General features: G+C 37.1%; 2 protein-coding genes across 7 annotated transcripts; both read left to right on the top strand.

Annotated features, from left to right (window-relative positions):
* The first annotated feature begins 1,273 nt into the window (after nt 1–1,273).
* On the top strand, nt 1,274–7,863 carry LOC124177904 (uncharacterized protein PF11_0207-like). Of its 4 annotated transcripts, XM_046560840.1 has the most exons (4): nt 1,274–1,547; nt 2,023–2,459; nt 3,073–3,139; nt 4,216–7,863. In XM_046560840.1, exons 2-4 carry the CDS (start codon nt 2,302–2,304, stop codon nt 5,680–5,682), a joined length of 1,692 nt encoding a protein of 563 aa, XP_046416796.1. In that variant the 5' UTR covers nt 1,274–1,547; nt 2,023–2,301; the 3' UTR covers nt 5,683–7,863. The 4 variants fall into 4 exon arrangements, with proteins under 4 accessions (XP_046416796.1, XP_046416797.1, XP_046416798.1 ...); XM_046560841.1 differs by lacking the exon at nt 2,023–2,459 and having other exon boundaries at nt 1,276–1,547; XM_046560842.1 differs by lacking the exons at nt 1,274–1,547; nt 2,023–2,459 and adding an exon at nt 1,564–1,695.
* An 894-nt stretch (nt 7,864–8,757) lies between these two features.
* LOC124177899 (serine/arginine repetitive matrix protein 2-like) lies at nt 8,758–18,848 on the top strand. Of its 3 annotated transcripts, none has more exons than XM_046560827.1 (14): nt 8,758–9,152; nt 10,707–10,824; nt 11,074–11,189; nt 11,427–11,553; nt 11,631–11,844; nt 11,975–12,199; nt 12,307–12,566; nt 12,680–12,805; nt 12,882–14,029; nt 14,471–14,803; nt 14,980–15,117; nt 15,847–16,035; nt 16,174–16,319; nt 16,408–18,848. In XM_046560827.1, exons 2-14 carry the CDS (start codon nt 10,756–10,758, stop codon nt 16,524–16,526), a joined length of 3,210 nt encoding a protein of 1,069 aa, XP_046416783.1. In that variant the 5' UTR covers nt 8,758–9,152; nt 10,707–10,755; the 3' UTR covers nt 16,527–18,848. The 3 variants fall into 3 exon arrangements, with proteins under 3 accessions (XP_046416783.1, XP_046416784.1, XP_046416781.1); XM_046560825.1 differs by having other exon boundaries at nt 8,759–9,874; XM_046560828.1 differs by lacking the exon at nt 14,980–15,117 and having other exon boundaries at nt 8,758–9,874.
* Nucleotides 18,849–19,716: the final 868 nt, after the last annotated feature.

The following is a 19,716-nucleotide window of genomic DNA, read 5'->3' as shown; positions in this document are numbered from 1 at the left end:
TGGTGTGCGTTTCCCATATTTTTCTCAACTCTGAGACAGTGCTTCGAAAAGTGCTCCGAATGTGAAAAATAATTACGACGTTTGAAATAACAAGTAAGTAAGTTGAATTTTGCAGTAATTAGGAATTATCAATGCAGATTGACTTCAGAAAAAATTGTAGAATAGATTTCATTATTTTCTAAAAAAGAATAACATAACCTATAAATTGTAGTGTTGCTCCGAAGAACCCACAAAGTTGCTTCCACAAATATAATTATTCATTAATTTCATTAATAATTCATTTCTACTATTAAGTCTATTATTTACGCTGTTTCTTTGATTATCTTCAATCTCAAAGGATCATGGCTATCGAATACCTTGCTTGGGATGTATTCGTTCTTGAGGAAAGATTACGTCGACTCGAACGTCGTGTGGAAAGAAGGCGACTGAGAGATGCTCAGAATCCTTTTCAGCTACCACGAGAAGAGTTTCTCAGCCTTTTTCGCCTGCCTCAAGAAGCTGTGATGAATCTTGGTTAACACCTCAGCAAAGCAGCATAGGTTCAGTTTGAGTTTTATATACATAATATGCAATAGCGTACCGAGGGGGTCTCGGAGCCTCGCTATCCACTCGCACCGTAACGACGTCATAACGACACTTTTCGTTACTAATAACGACAAAACTCGCTAAGAATAGTGTACAGAATCGCATTTGTCGTTATAATAGCGACGCGGTCGGTAGCATAACGAAACTTGTCGTTATGAGTCCATAACGACAGCATAACGAGTTACAGAATCGCGCTACTGGTACGGTCAGTCGATTTCCGAACACGCCCTAAACTTGTACAAAAAAATAAACAAAGGCAGCAAAAATTTTTGAGTTGGCGAGCGACGCGTAAATCCGGCAATTTCTTAAATTTCTCCTGAAAAAACTCCTGGATACTTTTTCCGCCAATTTTTTCTCCATAAGCTTCAAATTGCTCCGAAATTTAGGAGGAATTTATCTAATCTGGCAACACTGGCTGCCGCAATATTCGCCGCGCGTGGCCGAACGTCCAGCGAATCACGGCTCTGTGCAACGTTGCCGGTTACTCGGCATCTGACGCCGGGACGCGATGTTGACGAACTTTTAAACTACGAACAAAAAGAAAAATTGAGAGAGAATGCGGCGTTTGCCGGCCGGCTTCATGGCGTTCGCAGTGTGTAGGTATACGCTTGGTATACGTACGACGTACTTGCGTTTGTGTACGTAACGACATACGGACTCACATGCGTCGCATGGGTTTCGTTGTCGACACCTTCACTCGATATACCCCTACATCCATACCTACATCCTCACAGACTTAGCTAAGCCAAGCCTTTAGCTACATAACATAAGGTTACGTAACGAAAATACAATCAGTTGACCGGTACCGCAGAAGTATCGCGTTTTCATTCTCCGTTGATTATCAGTAGATAATTTACACTTGCCAATACTCATTCATACATACGTTACACGCACATCTTGTTCACTGGCTGCACTCCACGTTACGGAGAGCTTCGATTGTCTCTTGAGCAGGCGACGCGCGGGTAAGAAAAATTTCTCCATAAACGGGTGAATCGATGTGAATTATTGAGAGCTCACACATTGCTTACATACGAATCGCATCAAAATAGATGCAGGACATATTCCACATTGCATATCTGGAGAAATCCTCTCACGCGTAGCTCTACGTACGTACGTACATGCATATACTTTTTAAAGTATTTTCACACCCACGAAGTATAATACGTGCATGCATACATATACGCAATGCTTGTGCGATGTTACCGTATGAAGCAAACCTTACTGATAAAGGGTTCGCGTCGTTTTGTGGTTTGTCCGCTTCGAGCTAGTTTCTGATATCGGCAGTGTGAAACTTTGCTCGCAAAGCGATTGTTCCATTTTCGTTTTTCCATGTTCTTGATCATATTATCGCTCTCTCGATTAATTGAATAACAACACGCGTCGCCTACCCACCCATACTCTCTTGTCGGTTTATTTACGTGTGTTTTGTGAACGTAGAAAAGGAGACGCCACCTCCGACGAAAGTACATCTTCCCCCTTGAAAAACTAACAAGTATAAACTGTCACTGTAAAGCTGTCGTCTGGGATTCAAACGCGTTCGAGCAAATGGGAATAGTTAAAGGAATGAAAATTGAATAATAAAACAATCGTCTCAAAAAGGGGAACACGAGAGCAATACGCGAATAGAGAGATATAAAGGTTAGAGATTCGGTTTATACTGCGGGCAGCGTCGGTCAAGGGCGTTCTTTTTAACTCACCTTGTGATTGATATAAACCATGGGTAAAACGCCGAAGAAGGCGGTACCCGAGGGTGATGAGAGGAATAGGTACGTTCGGAGATTAAAAACGGCATCCGCTTCGTCGAGACAAGTTGATATCGCTGTGAATTTACCCGCGGCGCGTTCCGTGCAGCCTGAATACGAGAATACGAACAGGTTTGTAAAATCCAAGCCATCAACAAAACCCAACCTGTACACATAATTCTCTGCTGATTATACCTTGTCCAGGCTTATCTTCTCCATTTTTTATGGGAACAGACTTCCAAACTTTTGTTATATACCTTTTCCACACCCCAGTTGAACTGACATCGTACAACTCATCGTCGTTTAATATCGCTTTCCCACAGTGTCGTTACCCGTAGCACTCATTCCAGGATAAAGACGAATACGTATTTAACTATTTGTAAAATTACCTATCGTTTGTTTTGCATTTCCATCCTTGTATCTATCGTCGTATAGAATTATTGCATCGAACGTTTGGTCGATACAAGGAAGCCTTTATATTTATGGCGGCTGTCTGATGATGTTTCAACACATTGATTTCCATGATTATCGGTAAAGGCAAAGAAATTCAATTTCGATCTATGTGAAATACAAAACCTTGGTGGTACAGATATAATTTTAAACTATGACCTCTCATCCCCTGAAATCGAATGACGTAGTTCACGCATTCTATTGAAAACTGTTTTTTTTTTTCTGCCTCATTACTTATCGAAATCCACATACGTTACAGACAAGATTCATCTAAAGGAATTAATTACTGTTTCAGAGGAAAGCAACAATCGACGAATGTTCAGAAAAGTTTCAAAGCAGCTGGCACTAGCAAGACTTTCAAGGTATGTCAGTGAATGACAATTTTGTCTTTACTTTCGTCATTGTTCTCACTGTCCTAAGAAATGCTAATTTTAGTCTGAAATTTAACAGTCCCATTCTTCGATATCCAAGCGTTGATGGAAGTTTCTTAATTAGCCGGGGATACCGAAGCTATTATTGTAACGAATAGTGAAATATATAATCAGCTCAAGGAATGCAAAGTTCTGTCTTACAATGAATGCCAAACATACAAAGTGAACAAACTTTCCTCGATAATAATTTATGTTAGTGAAACAGCAAGTAGCATCAGTTTGACTACCAACGTGGAAAGCTCAAAGTGTGTAGAATTTAATTTTTTTTAAAATCGTCTGATCTACGTAACGATTTTTAAGGTACTAATTGAGTATGTGATTGCTGTTTTTGATAAATTGAAAAATTTGGATTTTTTTAGGAGAGAAGATCACTACTAATCATGGATCAATGTCAATAGCAATTATCAAATATATACGACCTACACTTTGAGGTCAACCCGAACACTGTATCTAAAGCCTGATTAACAACTGAGCATGCTTATCTATATCCATTTTTATTATACGTTTCACTTGTCACACGTGGTATGAATGTGCCAGTACACTTCGGCCGGTCTTTGGAGTACGTTGTAGTACAAGTTTTATTAAAGTGATATCCAAAACGTTTCATTCTTGATTGATGTATTATTCACTGTTAACGATCTCACAATATCATTTTTCTAAGTATAGCTTGTGCAAGACTTATTACATTTATTGTTATGATTTAATTAATTTGATATTACTTGACCTCTTCTTGCTCGTTTTTTACTATAGTTTATCGATCTATCTTTTTATAAATAACTTCACACATTAAAATATCTCTGTTTGGATACGAAACGTTTCTCCCAACTCCACACAAGTACAGCTGTGCAAACAACCGTCAGGTAGATTAATATTGTTGAGTAATAGATATTTTTGTTGCTGAGTGTCTAACTGAACCTACCAGCCGCAAGTTGATATTGATCTGGCGTAGGGATAAGAGGAAATTGTCCTACGCACGGTCGCAACTATTTTAATTTCATTTGTTACAGAGCAAGCTTCGAAGTCCTTCTGTCAAACTTTCGATGTCTCGTTTGCCAAAATCTACGAACAAGCCAATATCGATTGAAAAAGAAACAAATAAAACCGTGATTTCATCGAAAAACCTAAAAAGCCGAACTATCGTTATGCAGCCGAAGTCGGAAGAAAGCGAGTCACAGACGAGTGAAAATGTCAGTGAGCAGTACATCGTTGATGAAGTTGATTTTACTGTAAAAGGTAAAAGAAGTGGTTCAGTAGTACAGGATGACGCAAATGAAGAAAGCACTGTAGACGAATCACATGCGCAACAAATGGAAAAAGAAAATGAAAAGAAACAAGATAATGAAAGTGTGAACATTAGCCAAATGGAGAAGGAAGGAGAACGTGAAACTGAAAAAGTAGCCGAAAAAGAAAAAGGAGATGATATTCAAGAGGAAATTGGAGAACATTATTCAGAAAATTGCAGAATTAATGAACGCGAGATCAAAGCGCAGCTCACTGATGACGCAATCAGCCAGATATTAGAAAACGATGATTCTAAGGAGGAAATGGAGGAGTATGAAGCAAAAATGAATTTGTCGATAGATAGCAGTCCTCTTAAAACAAATTTGAAAACGGAATTGAATAGTTCATGTGAAGAGCCTCCAGCAATTGATGAAGAACCAACAGATGCCGATAAAGAGAATGGCCACGTTGCAGCCGACGATAGAGAAGATCAGAGCGAAGCTCCTACCGAGACAGAAAATTATTCCGTCGATGTAGTGGAGTCCACAACTTCAGAAATGTCTGAAGCATCGGAACCAGCCCAAATGGAATCCGAGAATGCGAGGACTAAGGAGAATCAGTTGCTACTGAAAGATGATGTGTCTTTTGTATCCTTTGATGCCTCAATAATGCTGAAAGATGTTCAAGTTCGATTGAACGATTGTCTGAAGGACAATTCCCAACTCTACGAACTGACAAATGAAGAACGTTCAATGTCCGAGCCGCTGTGCAAGGATTCATCTTTTGGGAGAACTCTCAGAAATATTTCTGGAAGACATTCAATCAATCGAATGCGTCACGTCACACTAAGAAACAGACTATCGCCTAATAGTTCTCTTTATGTGAACATGTCTTCGGTTTCCCTACCCGATGAAGATATTCGCGATCACAAGATAGTTCGCCATCGGGCTGGACTAACGCAGAACACTTTGACTTGCAACGGTGGCACGCCCTCAGATCGAAAGCGTAAACTCGAACCGGAAGTCTCCAGTGAACCTAAGAAAGTTAAAACTGATTGCGAAAGCAGCTTGTTGAATACTTCGATTGGTATTCTTCAGGGATTGCGCAGGCCAATTCAGGTCTCAACGCCAAATGTTGGGGGCTACAAATTCAAATCAGATAAGCTCGATGTGAGCGGAATTGGAAGTAACGATGAAAAGATCCAAACCCAGGAAGGGTCGGGAATCGTGAAACAGTGGTGCAGTATAATGTAGAGGGCTACATATCTCGTAGAAACGGAGATTTTTGTTTTTATAAAGGTCATGAAGAAGCCGATAAGATATTTTTTGAACCTTGGTCAAATTATCTGTTATCTTTATGCAGTAGAAATATTTTTCACATAAAATCAAACTGCTACACACTGATGATACGAGGAATTAAGAAGATCTGATGTTGCATATTTCATTATTTGCATTTAAAAAGGATTTTGTTTGTCAGTGAAATACACACCTTTGATTTAAAGCAACAAAACCTAAAATTCTGCGCGTAACTGTAAATGTGGAAGTTTTTTAAGGTACGTTTAGAATTGACACAGAGTTCAGACAAGTCAGTTTCAACCATTAATTTAAGTATCACTGATAATCAAAATATATACAATCATTTTCACAGAGTTTCAAAACAAGTTTATTTTAATGAGAGGCCTTGGAACCACTTCAAATTTCGCAATTCATACAATCATTTGTGCCGTGATATCTTTTTGGAAACTGAGTTTTTATCACCACACGTTATTTTGCCAAAATCGAAACAGAATGTAAAAATCATGCTCGAGTACTTGGAATGCAAAAATGAGATTTATCCGTACCTGCCCAAAGTCCTACATATGCCTTGAGATGGCTAAATAAAAAATGAATTACATCTATGTGGATGTGGTGCAAGTATAATACATAATACTATTTGGCCAATGATCTTGGATTTATGATTTAATTCGAAATTTACATATTAAATATTAATATTACTTTCTATTTTTTTTTTAAAGGAATAAGATTTGTCAACCATAATCATTAATCTAAACAGATATTTCATTTCCTGCGTTTCATCTGCAATTACTTATTTTAAAAGTCATATCTGATAGCTGGCATCTACATATATACATACATTTTACTATTTTATCACCATGACATTATAATAATTGCATTTATTACAATTGATACTGATTAAAAATTATCATTTTAGTTAAAACAATGAGAGGCTAACTGTAGAAATTCTTTTCAAATCTATGTCATTTGATGAAACATTGTCACGTAATTTGACATAATACAAGACAGTAAATGAGCAGGACGATAATTTCATTTCATTGAAAGCTGTTGTTTCATTTCATTCATGTGTCCAAATCTATATTGTATGCGTGCACAGTCTTCATCATACACTTATACAGTCGGAAATTTGTAGTTACAAATTTTTTTAAACATCGCCTTGGTATAACAAATTAATAGTACCATATTGCACCACAGCTCGTCAAGTCTTCCTACCAAAAGAAACTCATAAGCGTGTCAACGCGTGTTATAAGAACCCTCTTAATACTACTGCGATATTTAAAGAAAATTCAGGGCGTGTAGAAAATGCAATTTACATGCTGTTATTATTACTGCTATCAAGTAATAGTAAGTTAATAGTATACGCTAGGGTGGTTCGTTTAAAAAAAAACTTTTTTTTTTTTTAAGGTCCCTTCAAAAAATTTGTGACGAATACTGAAAAAAAAAAAACAGTCGTAAAACCTGGAAGAAGTATGAAATTATTTAGAGGTCGTCACCGATTATTATAACATATTTTTATTTACTCTTATGTGTGTACCTTGCGGACGTATATGTATATATTAGTTAATTTTTTTTGTATCGTGGTTCAATTAATAGTTCACCATTCAACAGCAAATTGGACCTAAAAATTCCGCAGTTGGCTGTTCTAGTTTTTTACCCGAAAGATTGAGCGTCTCTGAGAAATTTGGATAACAGTTTTTGTTACCGAAAGAGGAGTATCACATCAACTTAATGTCCCTATGTCGTTTTCAGTACTGATTTTTGTGAACAATGATTAATTGGACCACGATACGAAAAAAATTAACTGATATTTTTTAAAGCTTTAAATATTTTCATGCCTCCTCCGGGCTGTACAATAATTTGTTTCTCAGTATTCGTCACAAATTTTTGGAGTATAACGTTGGAAAAGAAAAGTTTAAAAATAAATCACCCTAGTATACATACAAATATGTATATATATATATTTATATATATATATTTTTTATACTACCTACAGTGCTTGTAGAAGTTGGAAAACTGGAAGAGTGATGTGGATCGGCACGATGGTATTATTATTAGTATGGGTAATACTAAAAATAGAATGTGAAATGTACGCGGATTTCATTTTCAAAATATAGAATAATAATACATAATTATCGATTAGTTGATGCATTGTATTACGTGTATTTTCTTTTTAAATTAGCCACCTTTTATTTGTTTATTGCTAGGTTAATATCCAAGTTCTTACTTAATCAGAATATTCCCTAGTTAACGTTAACAATTTTTGACAGTAATCATTAGCTCCATAAAATAGCAATTACTCAATTTGTTTATATTTTATATCATTTGCGTAAAAACATTACACGGTCAAGAGTAATGTTTGTTTCACACAGAGTGATTGGAGATATGTAAGAATTTTATCGAACTAAAGGTCAACTTTTGAAAGTTTGACATCTATTTAAATTGCATGTTAAATTTTATATCTATACGACAGTATGGGCGGTGTCAAAATTTTCTGTTTTTATACTCTCTGCTTTCTTCAACTGCATTTTCACTTTAGGTATGCCAAATACTAGTGGTCTAAGATTTTTCTATGAATTATTATTAGCAGGTATTAGCAGAGACTGATATTATAGATACATTTGCCTGTTTTAGATGCCGAATAACATACCTAACCCAGGTATAGATACAATATTGTACGTCTCTGAATATTATATTTTATACTCGCTCCGATATTATTTCTTTTTTCATTCGAATAATTAAGGAGCCGCAGTGTAACGAAGGGTAAAAATAAATTATCTGTAAATACAAGTTAAAAGAATGCTTTCATTTTTCGTAAAAAAAAGTAGGGAACAATAATATTGAAAATTATTATGGTTCATCTCATACATCTTGTTCGTCTTATGTTACATACCTATATATGTAATATGTAATATGTGTATATATATATATATATATATATATATATATATACATAGATATAAAATTTAAGTTACTTTCTCTATAAATTTTTTTTGGACCGCACGCCAAGTCAGCAAAAAAATTTAACAAAAGAAGAAATCTTGGCGTGCATTTCACTATAACGCAGTCTCTGGTAAGATGGGATAAGCCGATGAATGAAAGAATAGCGTCGCCACCGCATTCGTGTCATTTTAGCGTCACGTGACACCTTGCCAAATTCCGATCATGCCGTGTCTCTCCGGTAACCAGAGGCCGCCACTCTAGTTCAACCAACCCCAAACTGTATCAGCGGACGGATGTGTGTGTGTGTGCAAGTGTGGCTGTGTTAGGATAAGCAAGAAGGATGCTTCGCTCAGTTTAGTGTGCGAAATGCGTGCCTTCGACGCTTGCCGTTTTGCAGAGTAGACAGAGACAGAGAGAAGGAGATACGTACGTACGGACACATGTGACGGTGTAAAATAGAATATCGGTCGGGAATTATATATCAACAAGTAAGTAACGATTGATAACGTGCGAAATTGATACCGTTCAACGTGACTAAGATCGGTGAACAAAGCTCAACGGTGTTACGTGATCTCGGTTTATTTATACCAAAGATTGCGGGGCTAAATATGTGAAGCCTGGAAGAGGTAGTACGGTGCTGCGGCCTGCTGGGGCGGTGATCTCTTTCGCAAGTGTGTGCGTGCTTTTGTGTGTTTCCACGCGGTGTGAACTGTACAACATACGTTGATACGCGTACGTTTCGCATCACGGCAGCGTTACTTTGTGGGGGAAATACGCCCTGACTAAACTACATACCTCGCGTCGTTCACCCTTCCCATTGTAAAGTACCTGCAGTTAAGTGGAAATACTCGACCGATCACCGTACCAAGGTTCGCTCGTGGCCTTAGCGCGAGGTGAACGATACAAATTGTGCATACATATTGTACATATGTCGTTACTCACACACCTTCGTACGGCACGCGATTTCTTTATTCCACATTCGCTAATCTAGCTGTGAATGAGCGATTCTTTTACACGTGTACGCAGAGGCGTCGTAAATACGCATAAATCATCGCGTCGGTGTGAAGAAAACAGCTCTGCGCCAGTGCATCGGCATCCGCGTGAATCAGTGTCCGAGGCATGCCGCGTCCCACAAGGATTGTTAATTCACCGTTAAAATACACAGTATTCACCTCGATATTCGGCAGGATTTTACCCGACGATATATAACGTACGTATTTTATTATCTATGCTCGGAAAACGCCTCGGTATTATAGCGTAAGTATTGCATCTGGAGACTTGCGCTAGCACCGACCGACCAACCACTTTGCCCGTCAGCATGTTACGTGTGCGAATTTCTGATCTAGCCAATTTACCGAAGAACTTTTGATTTTACAACGGATTAATGATCTTGCGAATCAGTCTATAGGGCCGCAACCGTTTGCAAATTCTTGATGAAATTCGCGTAGGTGGGACAGGTATCCTGGGAACTGAACCGGGATTATACCATAAATAATCGAAGCGGTGCTAAACATAACCTCTAACTTACCCACGCGTGCTATGCGTACACACACCATTTTATCTTCCTTATCGAGTCATTGGGAAAATTGTTAACTTACTGTTGTAGGTTTAGGATTAATAAGATGCCTGTTTAGTCATTAGTCGATGAAAAAGAATGTATAACAAAGAAATTAAACCTAACCCACGTTACCACGTTTTCTATCCTCGTAGTGTTGTCTTTCGCATCACGTGCAAGAAATTCACCCGAATTTCCTTATCGCTGAAAATATTTTCTCCAAAGCGGACAACGATCTATGTTACGACTATGCGTGTTTACAGATATACATATGCTCGTTATTTGCGGTATACAAACTGAGGTATCGTATAGAAACCTTGTAATTTGTAATGCGAATCAACGCTTATGGATAAAAATAAATGCTACACAGTTGGTGCGGTTACTTAAACATTAAATTTAAGCAAAGATGTCTCGTATTTTATTCTGATCAAGGAATTTAAAATATTTTTTCTTACCGCAATAAAAACCTTGGTCGTTTTTTTTGTAGATTACTAAACAGAGTGCAGTTGCATTATAACAACAAACCTGGACGGGTCATGGAAACTGGATTTTTAAATTTTCGCGACGAGGAACACTTCTCAGGTTTCTCTTTGCCACTTGATCAGGTGAGATTAATACATGCGGGAATTAATATTTCTCGTACGTTAATGGTACATTATTTGTTGACATTGTATAAACATGTCGCACGATTTCGCAAGTCAAACTCATTTGTCTTACGTATTTACCCGATTGTCGTTTTAGCATAGTTATCGACAGTATTAATCCATCCCCGAATATGTTTAGCGAACAGTAACTGAATCACCATGATGATGATTATAATGATGGTAATAATACTTATATAAATAATTTTGCAGCATGATATGCTGGAAGAATCACACAGCTCACTCATGGAGTTAATGCAAGATGACTTCCACTGTAACTTAGACTCGCGCATCGATCCTTCCGCAGTTCTTTGGGGCACCGAGCAAGAGTAAGTAGATCATACATTGTTCTGCTTTTCCACCTATGGGGCTTACCGTTAGGACTGAAACATTTTTTTTCTTATTGTCATTACTTTTTTCATTTATTTCTGAAGCCATATTGTTTAAACGGAAAGACTTATTAATCGATTAATACTCATTTGAATCAATTTCAAGCCATTTCAAATACTTGTAAAATCTTCGTATTGTCATGCTTTATTTGCTGATGTATCACTATTCACATTCAGATTGAACGGCGACATGGCTGTATTGCCCGACTCTGGGGTGGCAACAGTTTACCCAAAAATGGAACACATCAAGGAAGACTTTGCCAAAATGCTAACCGATTGGCAGGAACATATAGGTTCACTACAGGTGAATTTATTGTTCAAATTAATTGAATCAAAATCTCAAATTTCAGTAGTAAAAATGTATACGTTTGATTTTCTCAGGCCTCAGATCTGGAGGAAGATATGGATGTGAAAGATATGGTGGGGCTCGACATAGACGTGCCTAAAATAGTGGCTGTTGATGTTCAGGATAACATTTTCGAAACTGAACCATCAGTGTTGAAGATAAGCAAGGGGAAAAAAAACCCCAGCTCTTTTGTTAAAGTAAAAATCGAAAGACCAGACTCTCCGCAAAACGTAGACTCTTACCCAACAGGTTCGTATTTCCACGGTCGTTATCATTACAGTATAGAGTGTACTGTAAAGTGCCACCCATGATAACAATTCACTTGGTCTCCGTGTGAATCTTGGTGATAGATGAAAATAATTTCTATTCAATGTCGCAGAGAATACGAAGGTCGAGAATTGGGTCTGTCCGGACTTGAAACAGCCGAAAATAGAGGGAAACACAACTATGGAATATAGTTGTCCTGTCAAACTCAAAACAAATGTGGATAGGACAGATGTTGTGTTGAAATACTTAAAAGTCGAAAAAGAGGAAACAAACCACATTGGAGAGACTGAGATGGAAGACTGCATAGACGTGGAAACTGTGTCTGAACAAGTACCCGGTAATTATTGCACATGTCAAAATAATTTCTCTGTACCGAATATTTGGAGATTTTAGCACTTCGATGCTTCGCGTAGTCTGGTCAATAATCGTCCTTTGGTTAACCAGTACTAGAAGCTGGAGATGTAAAGAGTCTTCTGGAACAATTCGAGGCATCAGAGGCTGTCACTCCGAAGTCATCGGTAAGCGGGTATGGAAAAGGAGGGATCTTGCCAGGCGAGACTTTGGCCCCCTGCAAAAGTAAATCTATCACACCTGCTGGCAGGTCTCTCTTGTCACCGTTAAAGAAACCGGCAGAAGTCGTAGACTCGACGCTACATCAAAATATAATGGATTCCTTACCTAAGGAAGTGATCGATAGGATAAAGGTAAATTAGTCTAACTCTCGTAATTGGCAGATGTACGAAATGGTGCATATCTGCTGCTGAATTATCATTCGTGGTCAAGAGGTCAATTAACAGATGAATATATTCAACAATAGGCATCTGGACGCAAAAGAGTTATACCTTTGATTCCTGCAATACCAACAAAAAAATGTACTCGAAGTAGCGGCACTCGTATGCAAGATGCAGCAGCTACGCTTTCTCGTAACAAACTACTGAAAATCGTAAGTGCTCCAAAATTCAGCCCCAGCCAGCGTAGTACAAAAGATATTTCTGAGAAAAAATTTCGATCTCCCACAGGTAACTTATAATACAAATGGAAATGGTAGAGTCGATGGTTCGGTTCAATTGGATCACGATTACTGTAGCAGCGTGGGCTCAGCATTGAGGAGTTTAGAGAGTAATGCCGAGTATAATGGACAATGCAACAGCGAAAGTGATAAATGTGCGTTACCAACCAAAGACGAAAGCCTGAAACAAACGTCGAATAACCAAGCAAGCGTTTGCGGTAACAATTTAGAAACTTGTCGAATTGTGGCGGGTAAGAAAATATCACCTAAATATCATGGTGGAGACAGCTGGATTGATCAGAACTCTAAAAAGGACAGTGGCTTAGAGTCAGGGGACGTGAGTGATGCTAGTGAAGAATCACCACCTACGACAAATCTCTCGAATAAGGCTAAGAGCAATGAAGGAACTATAGAACGACAGAAGGAGCAATCACAAGACAGCGTCCTGAAGCAGAGCAATAATGTTGTTGTGAATAAACTAAGTACAAGTAAGTCTGTGATTAAACCATCTCCTGTACATGAGATGAAAATACGTTCTGCGTTAGCGACAAGTATTCTGCAACTGCGAAAAGGTGTCCTGACAAAGACAAAGCCTGTCCTAGATATCGGAAATGGGAGGAGAGCTGGTGCATACATGTTCGGAATTGAAAGTGGTAATCCTAAGGTGAAGCAGATGGTATCGGTGTTGAAGAAGCCACCCGTTTCAACCTCGACTCTGATTAGTAATGTGAACGAAAGTATAGTCACTACTACGAACAGTTCTAACAATGAAGTGCAGAACATTATCGTTCAGGATTTGGAACAACAAGGAAGTGGAGAGGAAGAGATGAAGAAACCAGCACGAAGAAAACTTAATCTTGCCGAGTATCGCAGTAGGCGAGACAAAAATCGCAGCGACAATAGCAGGACCAATTCACCCATTCAACCTATGACTCTGATTTATATTCATCATGTATCTACGACTACAGAACCAATAAAAGACGATCCGGAAAATCCTGTGTGGTCAGAAAGAGAGATAGTCTCTGTATTGAAACCTAAAGCTGAAATTGAAGAGGCGAAAAATAGGCCTAAAATGCCTACTGAAGATGCTGGAATACAGACAAACGAAACAGTCTTTGAAAACCCAGCTAAAACCAATAATATTATTAACGAGAACAGGTACATTTTGCTTGAACTTAAACGTTTATCATGTAATTTCAAAGTATTATGATAACCCTGAGTCTCTTCAATGTCTGAGACACTTGTTTAAAATGAAATAATGAAAATGTTTTTTAAGAGATAGGTATTTCCAAAGTTTTGAGATTAAGATTACATTCCAAATGACAAATAATCTCTGTACCTATTCTATCTTCTGGTCGGAAAAAACTTGAATCACTTCCCTAGTCTATTTTAAATTATTAATTTTGGGAATTTGGAAATTTATATGCCTCCCAAAAAAAAAATTCTGATTAAAATTAATATAGATCCGGTATCTCACACGTTGCAAGGAGTAAGTGGTATGGTCAAGAAAATTCATGACAATTCTTTTGATACTATTTAATTTTGATATCATCCACACTGCCGTACTCTTATAACTGGTGTGATATCAAATATTTTCAGGACAAGTCAAGTAAGAGACAGAAAGAATCGACAATACAGGCGGCGAAGGAATAGTTCTAGCTCAAGTCGTTCTAGATCGCGGAGTAGAAGTAAAAGCAGAAGTAGAAGCACGTCGCATAGACGAGGCGCCACACGAAGAAGAAGATTCAGTCACAGACGTAGCTCGGTCAGCTCCACTAGCAGCTGGTCCTCTCGTTCTCGATCTAGGTCTAGATCAACATCGCGATCTCTCTCCACGTCTAGGTCACGCTCCAGGTCATCCAGATCCAGGTCTAGGTCTAGGTCCAGATCTAGGTCCAGGTCAAGGTCTTCAAGATATTCGAGTTGCTCAAGGTATTTTTAAAGGAACCTAAAGAAAGTAGCCAGCATGGCAGTTTAGCTTTAATTCCACGGAATGTAACTGGGATCTGCGGTATTGGTTTTCAAATCTGAAAGAAAATTTTTATGTACCATAATTTTACCACGGAAAAACAAGATTCTGACTTGTGAACATAAAATGGCGATTGTAGGTCTTCGACTCCGTCGAATTCTGGAAAAGGTAAAAGGTCAGGTCAACGAAGACAGCCAATGCGCAATCATGGTCCGAGTTATTATAGACACAGGCGGAACTCCTCTGATAGCAGTCACAGCTACCGAAGCTGGAGGAGGTAAACACATTGTTTCAATTCTGTTGTGAAGAGTTCCGAATACCAAAGTGAGGAATCAAAATCTCCTACCTGTTTTTCTAATACCCATGTCTGTTCGTTCTTTTATCCTATTTATAATATAATCTTGGTCTAATGCGCTTAGAATTAAATAATTGTCTCCGGCATAGCACACGTGTATGCTTATAGTCATCGAGTTTAAAAAGTTGGATGCCAATATAGTTACGGAAAAAGGAGTAACGACAATCAACGTCACTACAACTGAATGCATTATTGCTTTATTGACGTATTCATGGTTTTTTTCATACAAGTTAGGTCATACGATTGAAACATGTACGTGTGGTTAGAAAGTGGACACACTTTTTCGAACAAGAATCATAAAAAACATAACAAAATTTTTCATAGAAACACAAAGTTTGCATCATACATGAATATCTTGTACATCTGATTCAGAGGTACGAAACTGGTGTGGTAGTATACTTGGGAGAATTGATGTGACGTAAAAGCCATCAAATTGGTAGTGGAAGGTTTGACCGTTATATTATTCATGCTTTCGATTTTCTCACAATTGAGTGAGCATGTAACGTTGGAAGAATTTCCTTGTCAATAATATTCCCGCTACCGGTGTTGCTTTGAATTTTGTATATTGAACAATTGTTTAAAATTTCAGCTTCTAAGCATTGCCTAGTCATTACACATCCATTTATAACGCAAAACTCTTCAATCATCCAGGTCGTCTTCTACTCTTCGAAGAAAACCATATGACACATGGACTGACAGAGAGAAACAGAGGCAAGTAGAAGAACGCCGAGTCATTTATGTCGGCAGATTGGAAGAGGGTGTTTTGAAGGCTGACCTACGCAGAAGATTTGAACAATTTGGTCCAGTTGTTGATATCAGCGTACACTTTCGGGAACATGGGTAAGCCTCTCTAATGAACTATTTGATCAGGCATTTTATTAATTTGAAATATTGACTTATCTATGGCACATATGCTGGTCATGTTTCACAATCACTTTCGTGATGCAAATATGATTTTTTTTTTTTTTCACCTCACAGAGATAATTATGGATTCGTCACATTTGCATACAAAACCGACGCGTATGAAGCTGTTGAACATGGGAATGATGACCCGATGCAACCTAGTTATGACCTCTGCTTTGGTGGCCGTAGAGCTTTTTGTAAAGTTAAATATGCAGACCTTGGTAAGAAAATTTTCGACTAAATGTTGCAGTTGGTGAAAATCAACTTAAGAAAATATCATTAATAACTCTTGTTTAATGCTGAGTACAGATGGGATTGCGAGCAATTCGTTTGGCGGAGGAAGGAGTGGCTCTAAGTTAGATCAGGATAACTCGTTTGATCTTTTATTGAAAGAAGCTCAGGCTAAGCTACGCAAAAGAAAGGTTTGACACACGTATCATTTATTCATAGTAAGTTCTAACTTAGTACACGATGATAAACATATACCGCAACAACTATTATGATTGTATAAAAAGAATAGAGGAACAAAAGGTTCCAAGAAAAAAACAAAAATATTGAAAAAACAAAAAAAATCGGGAAAGCAAGAAAATTATGAACATAATTCATATATGATAGAAATGTAGGTGATTGTAGTATTTAAATGAAAAAAACGTGCGCACAGATGCGCATGTAATATCGCCAAACTCGCGTTTCTGATATACTGTATATTTAATCATTAAGCACGCCCTTTACATTTATTGCTATGAACGGAAACCATTTTAATAGTAAAGGTTTAAATGTGTTTTAGGTAGAATTTTTAGGTACACAAGTAATTAATTATTACCGATACTAATGTGTACTCATCGGTTCTCTGTCAGACTACACAATTTGTTATACTACTACTCTATATCTTTGGTTGACTTAGACGTTTTTACCACAGGACTATGTATCGGCCATTTCATTGCAATACTGCAATATTATCTTGAATTGACTTTCTGACCAGATTCATCTGCTAAATTTAATACACGTGCACACGTATGATTAAGGAGGTTGAAAGCCTCTGCAGTTACGGAAAAAGGAGTGGTTCGCTCTCATGTGATGTTGACTTCCTAGTCATCCGCATTACATAACTTTTTGCATATCTGTTTACATCTTGTCAATACGTTTCTTCGCGATGTCTCTGTCACAAGATGTCAGATGGGTTGCAACTTTAATTCTATTTCATCTGGAAGCACGTTGACAACTTCTTTAAAATTTCAAAATTTCTACATATTTCCTGTTATCTCAACTTGAGCAATCAATCCCCGCAACAGTCCGCGAACCTCTAGTTAGAATGATGTAATTTATGGTCTACTTTAGAGATTCAAATTAACTACAAAAATTATTACATTCTAACAGTTATTTTGCATATTTTGCATTATTGAAAATTTATTTACAAGCGTGAATGATGTTAGTCTTACCTAGATTAGAAATTTTTTATTATTAACAGCCCGTAAATGGCATGAATACAAAATGCTCTGTTCACGTATTATGTTTACGATATTTTTGCCACTATTTATTTATCAATATCGCCAATATTATTATTTTTTTGAGCACCTTACCGGAAATGTGTCCTGCTGTCGATGTATTACAAAGAATAATCATATGTATATGTGAACACGTGGCATTTCACCAATAAAACGTATGTATACATGCCGTGCAACTGTTCTTGTATGTTATTATCGTTAGGTAGATATGGATTAACTGATATCGTATTGGCGATTGAACGTATTTATTGCGTAGTTATAATTGAATCATCGATCGTCAAACCCCCAGAAGTAACGTCAGAAGATTATAGTTGTAACCATGAACTGGTTGAAGTGTAAGACGAAATTTAGGCAAATAAGTAGAATTTAGAGTGATAATAAACGATGAGGATAAATTTTGCCATGACTCATTCATCGCGATATCTCATCGTTGACGATTACTTGATAAAAAAAAAAAAAAAAAAAAATGTAAGTTAATAGAAACAAAAAGATATCCTATTAATTGCTCCGAATCGTGAACCTTTCAGTGGTACAATTGATATCTATTATCACAGGTTTGAAGTTTTATCGTATGTCGTAGAATCGTATTTAACTGATTTCTTGTTGAAAAATACACAGAAAAAAATAAAATAAAATCAAGTAATTAAGAAGTACTCACAGTCTGATTCACTGCTACGTACAAACTCAAGAGTCTAGCTAATCTTAATCTTATGATCTGTTAAAAGAGACACAGATTATATTTGAACTTACATGCAAATGCTCATCTTATTCCTTATATTACAATATTCTCAGAGCTGAAGACTACATTTATATTGTAGATGAAAATAATAAATGAAGTAATGTATCCGTTTTTCCTCTCCTTTATTTATTTCACTTTAGTTACATACACCCTGTGTATACCACTTGAAGCCGGGTCAGTCGCTCCGTTTCAGGCGACTTCACAGGTTGTGTTAATAATCACTGTAACTTGGCTTTTACCGCGCGTGCGAGTCGTGCGTTACATGAAATATTCACAGTATAAATTAGGATATAAAATAGTATAAAACAGAAATAGAATACAAACTACAGTATTGGACAACATAAATAACATTTTAATTTGACAATCGTAAACAGCGTTAGGGCAATTTTCATTTGAAGTATGCTGTGGAGAAAATTGGGCTAATTTGTTTATTCAAATTCCGAAACTGATGTCGGTCATTTTTTTTTCCATGACCGATACGCCAAAGGGGATCTCTATCTTGCAACTGTTATTTTAAAAAATAAAATAACTTATTCCTCCCACATTATTTCCTCAGTTTGTCAATCAGCATTCACTTTCAATACTGTCTTTGTATTTTTGCACGCCCATGAATACAAATAATTTTATTTAGGATTAGGTACAGAATTTTTTTTGTACTATTTAATATCAACCATTTTATGCAGTAGTAAATTTAGCCTAAACAAAGTGGAAGCAAATAAAGTGTAATAATAAAAACTAGCTGACTGCAATGCTGTACATTGAAGTGCGGACGAGCCAATAAATACATTTACAATAAATATAAATTGCAATGACTACGAATAGCAAACTCTAGATTTTAACGATTTATTTATTTCATATGAATAGTACAAAACCCTAGGCTCGTAATTGCGAAGTCACCAAGGGTAATTGTTTGTTACATTTTGTACAATGTTTGAATAATTACATGTAACATAAACACACGCATTAATACTATATACACGTGCGTATGTGTATGCATATATGTAATCACGATTGGAATAATTATACGTTTCGTTTCCTTTTTGAGACAGCTGTATGTTTTCTAAATTATATTTCGACACAATAGTAACGGCGCATCTTACAACTTCAGACTTCCTATCGTCTTTGCCTGCTTATCCAGGGCTTGACATTCATGAATATCTGGATTCTTCGTGAACGTAAAATTTCAAAGGCTGGCTCACAAACCAATTCTTTGATTAGTCAAAAGCATGGCTCAACTATTTTTCAATATATACAGCTTGGTAGCAATCTTGAATTTCATTAGTTATGAATTATGTAATAAATAATTTATCTTGTCGCGTTGTCAATTAATTCTATACACACTGACAGACAAGAGTAAGTGACTTCCATCTAGAC

The sequence above is a fragment of the Neodiprion fabricii genome, chromosome 3 (assembly GCF_021155785.1).
Source record: "Neodiprion fabricii isolate iyNeoFabr1 chromosome 3, iyNeoFabr1.1, whole genome shotgun sequence".
In the NCBI taxonomy this organism is placed as follows: domain Eukaryota; kingdom Metazoa; phylum Arthropoda; class Insecta; order Hymenoptera; family Diprionidae; genus Neodiprion; species Neodiprion fabricii.
The sequence above is the reverse complement of the archived record's forward strand: the minus strand, read 5'-3'. Positions and strand labels throughout refer to the sequence as shown.